This window comes from Oryctolagus cuniculus, chromosome 11, assembly GCF_051225735.1.
Source record: "Oryctolagus cuniculus isolate XC-2025 breed Fujian yellow rabbit chromosome 11, ASM5122573v1, whole genome shotgun sequence".
Classification (NCBI taxonomy): domain Eukaryota; kingdom Metazoa; phylum Chordata; class Mammalia; order Lagomorpha; family Leporidae; genus Oryctolagus; species Oryctolagus cuniculus.
In genome coordinates, this window is record NC_142877.1 from 29191132 (window position 1) to 29203792 (window position 12661).

The window sequence follows — 12661 nt, forward strand, 5'->3', positions numbered from 1 at the left end:
GAACATTAACCAGGTGGTATTTGTTGGAAATTTCTTGAGAATTAACACGATCGCCATGCGGCTTTTGGCATATGCTTTGGATTATTGGTCCAAGGGGCAGTTGAAAGCACTATTTTCGGAACATGAGGTAAGCTGACTTGTTTCATGTGATGGTACAATACACAAAGGGTACAGAGGGGAAATGGGCGGCAATGTTTTTTTTTTTTTTAATGATTGTATTAACATTAATTGTAATGTTTTAAAGTTATTTATTTTTGAAAAATTAAGTTACTTAAAAGGCAGAAAGACAGATCTCCCATCTGTTGCTTCACAAAGCCAAAGCTGGGCCAGCAACTGGGTCTTCCTCCTAGCAGGCAGGGAGCCAACTCGTGGGTAGTCACCCACTGCCTCTCGGGATGTGCATTAGCGAGAAGCTGGAAATGGGAGCAGGTGTGGGGCTTGAACCCCGGCGCTCTGTGGGAGGGACGCAGGTGTCCTAAGTAGTGCCGTAACTGCTGCAGCAGATACCCACCCCTGAAAGCTGTTTTTTACCTGGTAAATGCTTTATAGGTTTTTTGGTTAATTTACCTGTATATGTAAACGATTTTAAGAAAAAAATCTTGATGAACATGACTCCACTTCTCATGCTGTAATCTCTGAATTTGTTTTTCTCATCGCTTAGACTCAGTGCAGTTACTCTGGGTTCTAGTTTTTAAACTTTCTTATGGCAGTTTTATGTACTGGTATATATAACTCACGTGGCATTTAAGATGTGTGTTCTAAAAATGGATAGTAAAAAACATTCCCATCAAGAACTATACTGTCATATATATAGTTGCTTAGATGCAGGTAAGCTAGAAATGACAGAAAAGAATCGTCTTTGTTGCACTTGATATCCTCTTTTGGAAAGTATCTTGTCCTGTTTTGGCCACAAAAATGGAACCAGAGCTCTATTCTATCCCTTGATTCCTGGGCAGTTGAACTGTTTCTGTTGCTGGGTTTTAGTTGTGTTACCATGAACATTTTTCACAATTGTGTGTGCCTGTTTACTCTAGCAGTTTATATAAATTGACAGAAATCAAAGTAGGATTTGAAATGCTGTAAATAGAAATTATTTTCCTTTAATTGCTTTGCTCTTCCTTTTAAATTGCTGAAGTTTAGTTAAAATCCAGAATATAATTTTCCCATATCAGAAAGCTTGAAGTTTAACACATCTAATTTTGTTCCTTTTCATGTTGCTATACAAGTAAATCAGTACTTATATTTACCACTGTTTCTTACAATTCATAATCTTGATATATCTTGCTTTTTGTGATCTTTGATCTGTTTTGCTTTAAATTAGAATATAAACTTGTCTATGCCGGCGCCGCGGCTCACTAGGCTAATCCTCTGCCTTGCGGCGCCGGCACACCGGGTTCTAGTCCCGGTCAGGGCGCCGGATTCTGTCCCGGTTGCCCCTCTTCCAGGCCAGCTCTCTGCTGTGGCCAGGGAGTGCAGTGGAGGATGGCCCAAGTGCTTGGGCCCTGCACCCCATGGGAGACCAGGAGAAGCACCTGGCTCCTGCCATCGGATCAGCGTGGTGCGCCGGCCACAGCACACCGGCCGCGGCGGCCATTGGAGGGTGAACCATCGGCGAAGGAGGACCTTTCTCTCTCTCACTGTCCACTCTCCCTGTCAAAAAAAAATATATATATATATATAAACTTGTCTAACTTCCTGGTTAATTCCTGCCTTTTGTTGAACATTTTCCTAGATAGAACATGGAGATTAGTTTTCTTACATTTACCTTGGTTTTTCAAGTTTGTGTCTTCATACTGTATTAGATATAAACCCTTTATGAATTTTTTTTCCAAAAGATTTATTTACTTGAAAGCAGAGTTACAGAGAGACAGAGTTTCCATCCGCTGCTTCACTCCCCAAATGGCCGCAACGGTCAGGGCTGTGCTAGGCAGAAGCTGGGAGCTTTGGGTCTCCGTGGGTACAGGGGCCCGAGCTCCTGGGCCATCTTCTGCCACCCCCCCACCCCCCCCCACCCCCATTAGCAGAGAGCTGGATTTGAAGTGGAGCAGCTGGGACTGGAACCAGCACCACAGGTGGCTTTACCTGCTACTCCAAGGCCGGCCCTGAGGTTTTTTTTTATGTAAATGTTTTGTCATTTTTATTGCAGCTGACTTCATTTTCCCCCTTGGTAGCACTGCTGGGCCTTCCCCGCATTTTCCATTTGAACTGAAGCCTCTGACTGCAGTGCTGATCCCCACTGTGGACTCACGTAGCTGCTTGTGCTGCCCGGTGGAGTCCAGCTGCTGCTGGGAAGGCTTCACGCAGGTGCTTCTCAGGTCTTTGTCTCTCAGCAGAGCACCTGGTAGCGTGGAACAAGCTGGCTTTGTCTGTACTTGATAGTAGGGGCTGGGTCCTCAGTGGAACTCGAGCTCATGGGTAGTGCTCTCATTTTTTTATTATGAAGTAAAACACAGAGAAAGTGACAGGACAAAATTGATAGCTGTTAACAAAACAAGCTCCCTTGTGTCTGTCCTCTGGCTGGGGCTGGCTCAGCTGTGTCACTGCTGGATTTCTGGCCTTCTAACAGAGTGGTGTGGCTACTTTTTTTTTTTTTTTAAACAAGAGAAATAGGATGACAGGGCAGGCTTCAGCCTTGTTTGGTCACTTACTACTTTAAGAAGCTTTTCTTGAAAGATGCTCATGGTATTTCAGAGACTTATAGGACATTCTCCTAAATCCACGAGCAAGTTTTTCGGGAGCTTCCCATGTTTTTAATTTATTTTATTTGAAAGAGTTACACAGAGAGGAGAGGCAGAATGAGAGAGAGGTCTTCCATCCACTGGTTCACTCCCCAATTGGCCACAATGGCTGGAGCTGCGCCAATCTGAAGCCAGGAGCTTCTTCCAGGTCTCCCACGCAGGTGCAGGGGCCCAGTGACTTGGGCCATCTTCCACTGCTTTCCCAGGCCCTAGCAGAGAGCTGGATCGAAGTGGAGCAGCTGGGATTCAAAGCAGCACCTATACGGGATGCTGGCACTGCAGGCCAGGGTGTTAACCCGCTGTGCCACAGTGCTGGCCCCTCTTGCATTCCTTTCTAAAAATATTTTCATTTTATTTGAAAAGCAGAGTGATCTGTTCCATCCACTGGTTCACTCTCCAACTGTCTGCTACAGCTGGGGCTGGGCCAGGCCAAAGCCAGGAGCTCAGAACTCCATCTGGGTCTTCCACATGAGTGGCAGTGCCCCAGGTACTTGAGTCACCATCTTCCCTCCAGTGTGCGCGTTAGCCAGAAGCTGGACTTGAACCAGGCGCTGTGATACAGGCGCCCTATGTGCTGCACCAAATACCTGGCCTCACTTAATTCTTTTAAAGTACTTTACTCCCTTATATATAATGCTTTTGGAGACCTTTATGGGTGGGATTCTTCTGTTCCCTGTTGGCATTCTCTATCAGTGTGGTTTTTTTTTTTTTTTTTTTTTTCCCTTATTTAATGTGTTACTCATTTGTTTTGGTTTGTGTTTGGGTTCTTGCCTGCATCTGACCTGACTGCTTGCTTCTGGGGAGAGTGTGGCGTTTGTCCTGTCAGCTGCTGCTTTTGTCTCATGCTTCTGCCCTCCCCTTGGGAGCTCGTCATTCCTCAGACTTTGGTCTGTGCCTCTCCAGTCTCTTGGATGCCCTGGGCACCTTGGCCTTCCAGATCCTGAAGGGAACCCACCTGCCTTGCTCTCCATATCTCCTGCTCCTGTGTCCTCATTCTTGGGACTGGTGTCCTAAACCTCCCCTGCTGCCTGTCTGTTCCTCCTCTCCCAGCCCAGGCAGGCTTTCCCTCTGTGCCCCCCACCCCCTACTGCATCCCAGCTTCTCCTGTTCCATCTCAGCTTCATTCCTTGGTTGTCCGAAATGTCCCAGGCCTCTGCTGGTTCTCACCCCCTCATCCCTAGGGCCCAGCTCAGGTAGTTTTGCTAGTGAGAGCTGAGCTGCCAGTGGCCCTGGCTTCTCGAGTCCCCACTGCAGGCTTGCCTTTGCTCTGATCACAGTGCTCTGACCGGCCTGGAGGGTTTTATACATCCAGACCCCTCCCTAGCCTGCTCCTTGGGGCTTCCCTGCTCTCAGGCTGGCCTAAGCCTCCTGCAGGTGTTCAAGAAATGGTATGAGGAGTTCAGGGCAGTGTTGGCTCTAACACCAGTGATTATGTTAATGGTAATTTAAGTAAGTATGAGGAAAATTGCTCTTATTTTTAATGTATTTATTTTCCAGGGTTATTTTGGAGCCGTTGGAGCACTCCTTGAATTGTTGAAGATCCCTTGATTGTTACCTGGGGAGGGGTTTCTGGAACTTTCCACGATGGGATCTATGGACTTTTTTTTTTTTTGAGACTCAATTTTGTGACTGTACTACCTGAATCAAAGTGAGAAAAGACAAGTGTATTTTTCTAAGTCATCAAGATAAATCTTAGAATTTCAGTCCGAACTAGCAACCAGTAAGGAAAGATATTAAAAAAAAGTGGACCACGTCCAGGTAGTGTGAGGCCTTGCTGTATTTATGTTGCTTTTCAGCATAGCACTGTTTTCTGAAATCTGTGTCACTGGAGACACTTCAGGGAAAGCTGTTCTGTGTCCTGTGAAATGTAAGGCAAGCTGTTCTGCAAGATCTCTGGGCATTACTGTCTGCACCTGCCTTCATGTGAACATATGAAAACGTGTTTTGTGTCATTTCAAGGTTCTGCAGACTTCTCTGGGCAGATGAATTTTGTATCTGACACCTGACAGGCACCTTTTGGAGGGGCGGTGCCCGGTTACTTCACACTGTAAATCCTGTGACAGTCTGTTTGCAGAGAGACTTCTGGAAAGAAGAGCATTTCCTTGGGCAGTAGAGGCTTACTGATCTGGTACAAGGGGTGAGCTAGGAGAAAAAGCACATCTGGAAGATGAACTCCAGACGACAGGGCTGCAGGGACTGACATCTCTTCAGGGGCCCTGGGGTGTGGTTCTTTCAGGCTGAGCAGGAATGGCCGGGTCCTGAAGAGCTTCCGGGGAGGGAGGCTGGTAGCCCTGAGAGCACACTTAGGAGTTTGCATGGGGAGAGTGACCGGCTCACTGCCCTGTCTTGGAGCTTGAACCTTTGCTTCCTGCTGTGCAGAATGACTTTAAAAGCCTTCTCCGAGCTGGTGCAGCTTTTGTGTTTTTGTATAAAGTAGTGCCTGCATCACTGTTAAAGGCAAGGGTGGGTCTGTACAAAGAAACTGGAAAAAAAAAAAAACCATGAGGCCGTCCTGTTTTTGTCTTTCTGATGGGGTGGGAGGAACCCTGTGGGGTGGCAGTCGCACCCCTTAGGCAGGAAATAGTGACAGCCCTTCTGAGCCACATTGGACACCTCACCTGGGTGTCTGTGTCCCACACCCTCCTCAGTGCCCCAGGCAGAAGACTCCTGTGAGCTTCCTGACTTCCCAAGGAGACCTAGGCCAGCCGCCCAAAGGCAGGCGTCTCTGTACGTGCTCACTGGGTTCCTCCAGCGGTTGTGATCAGTGTTCCAGGTGGGTCATCTTCAGCCCTTCTAGTCCCGTTATTTGAAGGAGAAGGAAAATGAAGCTCAGAGGAGCAAACCTACCCAAGGTCACAAAGCTGAAACTTGGACTCGTTCTGTCTGACCCCCAAGCTCGAGCTGGGGCTCTCCTGGCACTGGCAGCTCTTGCCTTCCTCCTCTTTGGATCCAGCACCTCTTTAGAGAAGCTGCTCCATTTCTTCACTTTCCACTGTGCTCGCCCACCCTGCTGCTTGTGAGAGTTGTTGGCAGGCCAGTCCACCACAATGATAGTGTCCGCCCTTGGGGCTCAATCCTGGTTCTCCCCAGGTAGTGGGACAGAAAAGGCTACAAAGAAATCTGGAGACTGGCTCCCTGCTTGGGAGATGGAGGGGAGCTCTGGAGGTACCTTGGTGTAGGGGCCCAGTTTCGGCTGCTGGGTAAAGTTGAAGACGGCGGCAGTGACCAGACACAAGACCTTGGAACTGATTTTTAAAAGCTGAGGCTGGACATAGCAGGGCATGTGCCTCCCCTGTTCCTGTGTTTGATATGGGGGTGGCCCCAGTGGTCAAGAGAACAAAGGCCTCAGAGAATGGGCCAGCGGTTCCTCCATCACAGCCCTGCTGGATCAGAACCATTTACCTTGAGTTCCTAAGCTGAAAGGCACATGCTCAACACAGTATCTTCAAAATCTGCATTTTATTTACACCTGTTTGTCAATTACATGCATGTCTTTTTAAACGAGTGATTAGCAAAAAATGCATTAAAATTTTAAAATAGCAATTAAATATACAAAAATATAGCTTACAAAAAACTGCGAATGTTTAAAAATATTCTGCTGCAGAATTCATAGTGTACAAACACGTCTATGAAACCTGAGGCTCAGCATTTCATAAACCTTTTTTTGAGGGAGTTACACATCTAGTGAATAAACCCCAAAGGGCCAGGCTACAGGACTAAGTGTCCCCGGTTCTGGCAATGACTCACTGAGGAAGTGCTACCAGGAGCACACTCAGCAAGTCCCCCTTGCTGAGGGCCTGCGCTCCTGACACTGGCCAGCCCTGGAAGGGATGGGCCAAGAGTGTGCAGTGGGCCTCAAGTTCAGACATGCCAGCTGACACAGGGACCAGGAAGAACTTTAAGTGCAAAAACTTCCCCTGCCACTGGTGGGCTCACGCACCTGGCATCACCAGGGGGTTCTCCCTGATGCCACAACCACAGAGCTGGGCAACCAAGGATGCCACTGGTTCCTGGGCTAGAAGTGGGGTGAAACCAAGTTGAATTCTGAAGCCGGTCTGAACAATTTTTTCCTGTCCCATTCGAATGGAAGCCCAGTCCACAGTATGTGGGCTCCTTTGTTAATCTTAGTAAAGAACTGTTAACCAGCATTTCCCAGTTACTACTGCAAATGTCAGTCTAGCCACGACCATGACCTCTGCAAGACATTAACCCTGGACCAGAGGTTCCAGCAGGATTTTGCACACTGTCCTCAGTTTCAGGTTAGGGGCCCAGCTGCACTCAAGACCTGGGCAGGAGGTGTACCAAAGGAGGCAAGCAGGTGGAGCTTGCCAGACAGCCAGGGAGGAGTCCAGGACCCTTCTCCCCAAGGCCACCTGGAGGAAGCAGCTTAACATTTATCCCTGGGGAGGCAAAATGAAATTGAAAATACTTCCTAAAAGATTGCTGGTGGCCTAATTCCTGGTGTCACATAGAACAAAAGGGGCTGCGAGAAGATTGTGTAGGAAGCATTTCCCTTTTGTGTGTGCTTATAGGGGGGATACGAGGAAAGCCAGGAACTTGGCAGATGAGCCCCTGGGCCTGTATCTGGTTAACCAGGAGATTCACCGTCTGTGTCCCACAAAATGGAAGCCTGCAGTTGCTGCTGCCCAAACTCCTGCATCAGAAACTGGAGCCAGTCATTAGTGCTGGACTCCGGGCCCAGAGAGGAAGGGTGGCAGCACATCCAGGCGGGAGTCCACTATCTTGTGTGGGAAAGGGGGAAATTGGGGGGCTGCGCTGATTAGCTGGGTCTCTGAGGTGGGGCAGAGACTGCAGCTTCTGACTTGGGTAGAATGTTGCAATCAAGCACAAATGCCTTATTCAAGTGGAATGTGACTGCAAAAATACCTCAATTCTGGGCTTGCCTCTTAGAAAACCTGACTTGTAGCATGCCTCTCCCACACGAACAGGAGAGGTCCTTGACTATGCACTAACGAGGAGCACGCTACTGGTGGGTGCTCAACAGGTGGGGCGCTGGGGTAAGGGAGCCTGATGGTGATTTGTGAACCCTATGCCAGGTTAGCTATTCAGAGTCAAATGAGCAATTAAGTCAGGTGTGCCATGGTATAGACAGGCGGTCAAGGAAGATTGGAGGGCTCTGTGTCTACTGGGTGACCTGGATGATGCCGCCACCGACTCTCATGACCCCAGGCCTGCCACATACCAGGCTCTGGCCACAGGCTGATCCTCACGAGAGCCCCTTTTTTTTCAAGCCCTGCATGGTGAACAAGGAAGCTGAGCAGTGAGGGGCAAGAAGATGACATCCCTGGTCTGCCCAGGCTCTGGGGACACCACAAAACGTGTGTTTCCTAATTCACTGAAGGCCTCTGATAAAGGAGCTGGCTAGAGCAGCTCAGCGTGAGGCTGTGGAGAGGAATGAGGCCCCGGCCATTCCTCTGATGGATCTGAGGGGCCTGGCCCTGGAGACAAGCAGTTGTACTTGTCAAGTCTATCAAGAACATGGTGTCTGGCAGTGGTGGTGGGCCCACCTGCCTCCTTTTGGCTGTTTCTGTCTGCTTCCTTTCGAGGTGGCTACAAGGATCTTTCCTGCCAAGTGCCGGCGCATATCACACTTCGCAAAGAAAAGCAGATGTCAACTTATAGTGTCTTGTGTTCATCCAAGAATCGGGTCAGGCTGGTTTTGTTCCCTGTTTCTAGTAAGTCACCTGAACTCAGATGTCCCCTTAGCAACAACTCCCTGATGAGTCAAGATGCTCATGGGCTCCAGTGGGGCCTGAGTTCTGCTCCACTAACCAGCAGCACACAAATAGCTGTTAAGAACACACAATAAGGCCGGTGCTGCGGCTCACTAGGCTAATCCTCCGCCTTGCGGTGCCAGCACACCGGGTTCTAGGCCTGGTCGGGGCGCCGGATTCTGTCCCGGTTGCCCCTCTTCCAGGCCAGCTCTCTGCTGTGGCCAGGGAGTGCAGTGGAGGATGGCCCAAGTCCTTGGGCCCTGCACCCCATGGGAGACCAGGATAAGTACCTGGCTCCTGGCTTCGGATCAGCGTGGTGTGCCAGCTGCAGTGCGCTGGCCGCAGCGGCCATTGGAGGGTGAACCAACAGCAAAGGAAGACCTTTCTCTCTGTCTCTCTCACTGTCCACTGTGCCTGTCCAAAAAAAAAAAAAAAAGACAATAAGACTACAGCAGCCAGTCCCCACATACCTACACATTCACACAGGTCACCGATAACTCATGCCTCATTGTGGGAGTTAGGCCCAAGCCAACAGGGTATAAAGGGATCCCTCATTCTTGAAGAAACTGGATGGATTGTCTTTTAAACAAAATACGAATTGTAAGCAGAATCAAAGGAAGACATATGAAAAGGCCTGCTGCCATTTGTAGCACAGAGGCTTGGGGGTGGGGTGGGGGCGGGGAAGGGTTATGGTTGGAGGCCCCAGCTGCAGAGAGCAAACACAGGCGGTAAACCTGGGCCTGGTCCCAAGAAAGGGGAGATGACTAAAAGCAGAATAGACACTGATGTCTCCAGCTTCCAGCCAACCCTGGCAGCAGTGCACTGCAGAAAGCACGCCCCATTCACAAGGGCCAAGAAGGTGAGGTTAATGGTGGCTCAGTTTGGGCAGAGCAGACGCCGGTGTTCCTGCGCTTTCCTCGTATGGACCTGACTACACACACTCGGCCTCTGGTCTGGGGCACGAACACAGAGAATTGATTGACCTCTAGAGAAACAGGGTCACGGTGAGGCTGTCTCCTTGGCACGGAGGCATGGGGACACAAAGGTGGTGGCAACTGAAACGCTAGAATTCCACAAAAGCTGTGAGCCACAGCAATCTGCAGTGTAGGTCATACAGAATTCCTCCCCTGCAGGGAAGGAAAATCTCCTATTGGAGCCCTACAGCGAAGAGGCGGCATCTGTCCCAAGACCACTTCGTGGAAAGTGGTGGGTGCTGCCCAGTGCAGAAGCAAGCCCACTGTTGGCACTGTCACTGAAAACGTGTCACTGTAAACTGGGTGCTTCGCAGCATTCAGCTCTAGCTGCTATAAATAGAGAACGCGAAAAGAAGGTGAAAGTAGCAGTGTACAAAGAGTTCTTCTTATGGTGCCAAACCGGCTAAGGCGTTCATATAAAAATATTCCACACTCCCCTTGCCCTGTTCAGGAAGCAGTCCAGCTGGCAGACTACAGGTAGGTCACACATGGGAAACAGCCAGTTCTGCCCAACTAGATTTGTAATTTTCCAAGCTGGATTCTGCCCAGCACTTTTCTAGGCTAATAGGAATTTTCCTCCTCATCTGACCCCAGCCACCAGAGCCAAGGACAGGTTCCCCTTCCCATTCTTAGATGGTAGAGGTTAAATTCCAGAAAATATTCCTGGAGGCATGCCATAAGCAGAGTAGCAAAGCTCTCTCCACCCTGTCCATATCACACAGAGTATATTCCAATGAAACACTTCCCCCACTTCCACCTGTGGGGTAGAGTGGAACAAAGCAGTTGGTGAACTCCTGTGATGAGGGAGGTGTGGAGCAGGGCTGTGGGAAAGAATGTTCTATTTGACCCACTTCTGCTTACATAGCTAAATTTTACAGTATTCACAAATCCTAATGGACTCAGTCACTTCTAGAAAAGTTGGACAGCAAGAGGCAAAGAGCAGCATGCATTTCTTTCCTATAAAGACACTTTCAGTGAGTGATCACAAGTCCAAAAATGGAGGCACACGCCAATAGGTGGAGAGCCCTGCGGGAGCTTCCTAAAACTATTTACAATTTCAGGTGGATTTCCAGCTTCAGAATTACACGGGAATCTTATTTGGGATAACTTGTTAAAAAGTCAACAGGCAGAGACAGTGCAACAGGGGAAGAGAAAGGAAGGGGAGGCAACAGAGTCAGCATCCGTATCCAGCTGGGCCACGGGGACCAGCCATTCTTAGGCCACTCCAGAGCCTTGGATGGGCCCCCAGCATCCTCCTCCCAAGGAAGCCAGCAACTGTGCTGGAACCATGCTGTGCATGTGGGGATGTGGGCAGCACCCTGGCTGGGATCCCCTGGGTTGTGCAGGGATCGTGTGGGCTGAGAGCTCAGCCCCAGCTGGACTTCCCTAGTGAACGGAAGTGGGTAGTCGGGGAGAAGAGGAAATGGCTTCTGACCAGGCCTTTCCAAGTGCATTTAATGGATATAGCTTAGGTGATTTGATAGCAAGTGTTGTGAAGTGAAGGGAACAGGGTGGTGAGGGGCTGTGCTGCTCTATTGTACCCAAAGCCCTTGGGTTCCAAGATGGCCTTATCAAAGGAACAGAACACGAAGAGGCCACCGGCACTGCCCCACTGCCAACCGGCAGCCGGCTGTACTTTGGCTCACCATGGCCCCTGCTTTTTACTTGGCCCAGACTGGCAGGGGGACTCAGTGCTGGGCAGGCATGCACGGTCCACTCAGAAGCTCATCCTCCATGGGTGGGCGTGTGGCTTTAAAGCCCTCCCCTCAGTTCCCTTCTCTAATACTGTGTTTATCTTCCCTTTTTGATAAAGCTTCATCTTGACAAGGAGATGAGTATCTGGGAGACTATAACAGAGTTAGCGAGAGACCCTCATGAAGTTTCTTGAACCAAACCTGCAGGCTCATCCACTCCTCTTCTCTTGGCGTGGGGTAGTTACCAGAGTGCTTTGGTTGTCACAGGCCCAGATGCCTGGGTCCCCAGCTTGGCTGGCCCAAGAGTTCTTCATGAGGCAAAGGAAGTGGCAGCTGGTGCCTCAGGTAAGAGCGACCAAGACAGAGCCCGCCCGCGTTCCTCCTGGCTGTACGCAGACGTCGCATCCCAACAGTCTGATCCTACGGCGAGCTATACAATGTTCTCTGCCCCAGGAAGGGGACCCTGTGGGGGGCCACGGTCCTGCTTACTGTGCAACTGGGCCAACTGCAGAACTGGCATGTTGCACAGGGGACACACTTTCCGAACCTCCAGCCACTTAATAAGGCACCTGTAGAACAAGATGCCACAGGGGGAAGAAGACATCAGTCCCGTGGTCATGGCACCCCTGCCCTCATCTTGCTGTTGCCACGTACAGTGAGTACCTCTGACACCCAGAGCAAGTGTGAGGAGCCCCAAGGACTCCACCACACATGGAGAATGCACATTACCCCCAGAGAAACCAAGGTGTCCTGTCTGCCACAAGGTGATACTAAGAAGCCACAGCTAGTGCGTTACATCTTCAGCCACTCATGATTTCACAAAGGACAAAGTACACCAAGGAGGGAGGCAGGAAGTAGGAAAAGTAAATGTTTCTAACAGAAATATAAAATCGGTAAAACTGCAAGAGATGGGTAGGCTATTTAATGTATCTGTAGGAAGTAGGAAATACCATTTATATCCAGACTACTTAAAAGAACTATGGTTTGCAGTAAGATAAATTTTAGAAGCTGGAAGCTCTTAGTGGGAAGCCCCAGCTAAATCACTGTTTACAGTCTGGGCTCCACAGGGGCTCATCTGGCTCTCTGGCAGAGTTCTGTGACGGTTACTTCCCATCGCCCTGGCCCCTTCTGGTGTCACGTAGACACACGTCATCACCTCCCCCCCCCCCCCAATGCTGTCAGCTTTCTGCATCCCAGACCAATCATGAAACCACCAACTTTGGCATTGCTCCAAGGGTCACAAGTAAGATGGCCAGTGTGTCCCAAACTCGAGTCCCAGTACATAACTCCACATCAGTACTCACTTTCTGTGGAAGGCATGCTTACATGGACAGATTCCCAACTCATCTCGAGGCCTGAAGTCTTCTAGACACACTGCGCACAGCTGAAAGACAAGTTCACAAATGAGGCTGAGAGTCTACCAAGTACTCTCCCAGGTCCCACAGTAGGGTGCAGGCTCCTGAGACCAGCATGTGAAGGAACTTCCACTGTCCCACAACTTGTTAAGTGGAATCCACAGG

At 49.7% G+C, this 12661-nt stretch overlaps 2 protein-coding genes across 15 annotated transcripts in view; one reads left to right on the forward strand and one right to left on the reverse strand.

Moving 5' to 3' along the window:
- PANK2 (pantothenate kinase 2) overlaps positions 1–6312 on the forward strand; it is a 32366-nt gene extending 26054 nt beyond the window's left edge. For all 6 annotated transcript variants that reach the window (XR_016216669.1, XM_070052049.2, XM_089308195.1 and 3 more), the window contains 2 exons: positions 2–127; positions 4236–6312. Coding sequence is in view for 5 of the 6 variants with exons in the window: in XM_070052049.2 (XP_069908150.2) it covers positions 2–127; positions 4236–4286 (177 nt within the window). In the remaining variant the exon portion in view is untranslated. The remainder of the gene's footprint in view (position 1; positions 128–4235) is intronic.
- The window catches only part of RNF24 (ring finger protein 24), a 121309-nt gene that overhangs the window by 33099 nt on the left and 75549 nt on the right, over positions 1–12661 (reverse strand). For 5 of the 9 annotated variants that reach the window (XM_089308197.1, XM_008256267.5, XM_089308199.1 and 2 more), the window contains 2 exons: positions 12446–12525; positions 6179–11710 (listed from right to left, as the gene is read on the reverse strand). In XM_089308197.1, coding sequence (XP_089164323.1) covers positions 11572–11710; positions 12446–12525 — 219 coding nt within the window. In that variant the 3' untranslated portion in view covers positions 6179–11571. Of the gene's footprint in view, positions 1–6178; positions 11711–12445; positions 12526–12661 lie in introns of those variants that run through there. The other 4 variants (XM_089308200.1, XM_089308202.1, XR_016216670.1 and 1 more) reach the window with 2 other exon arrangements.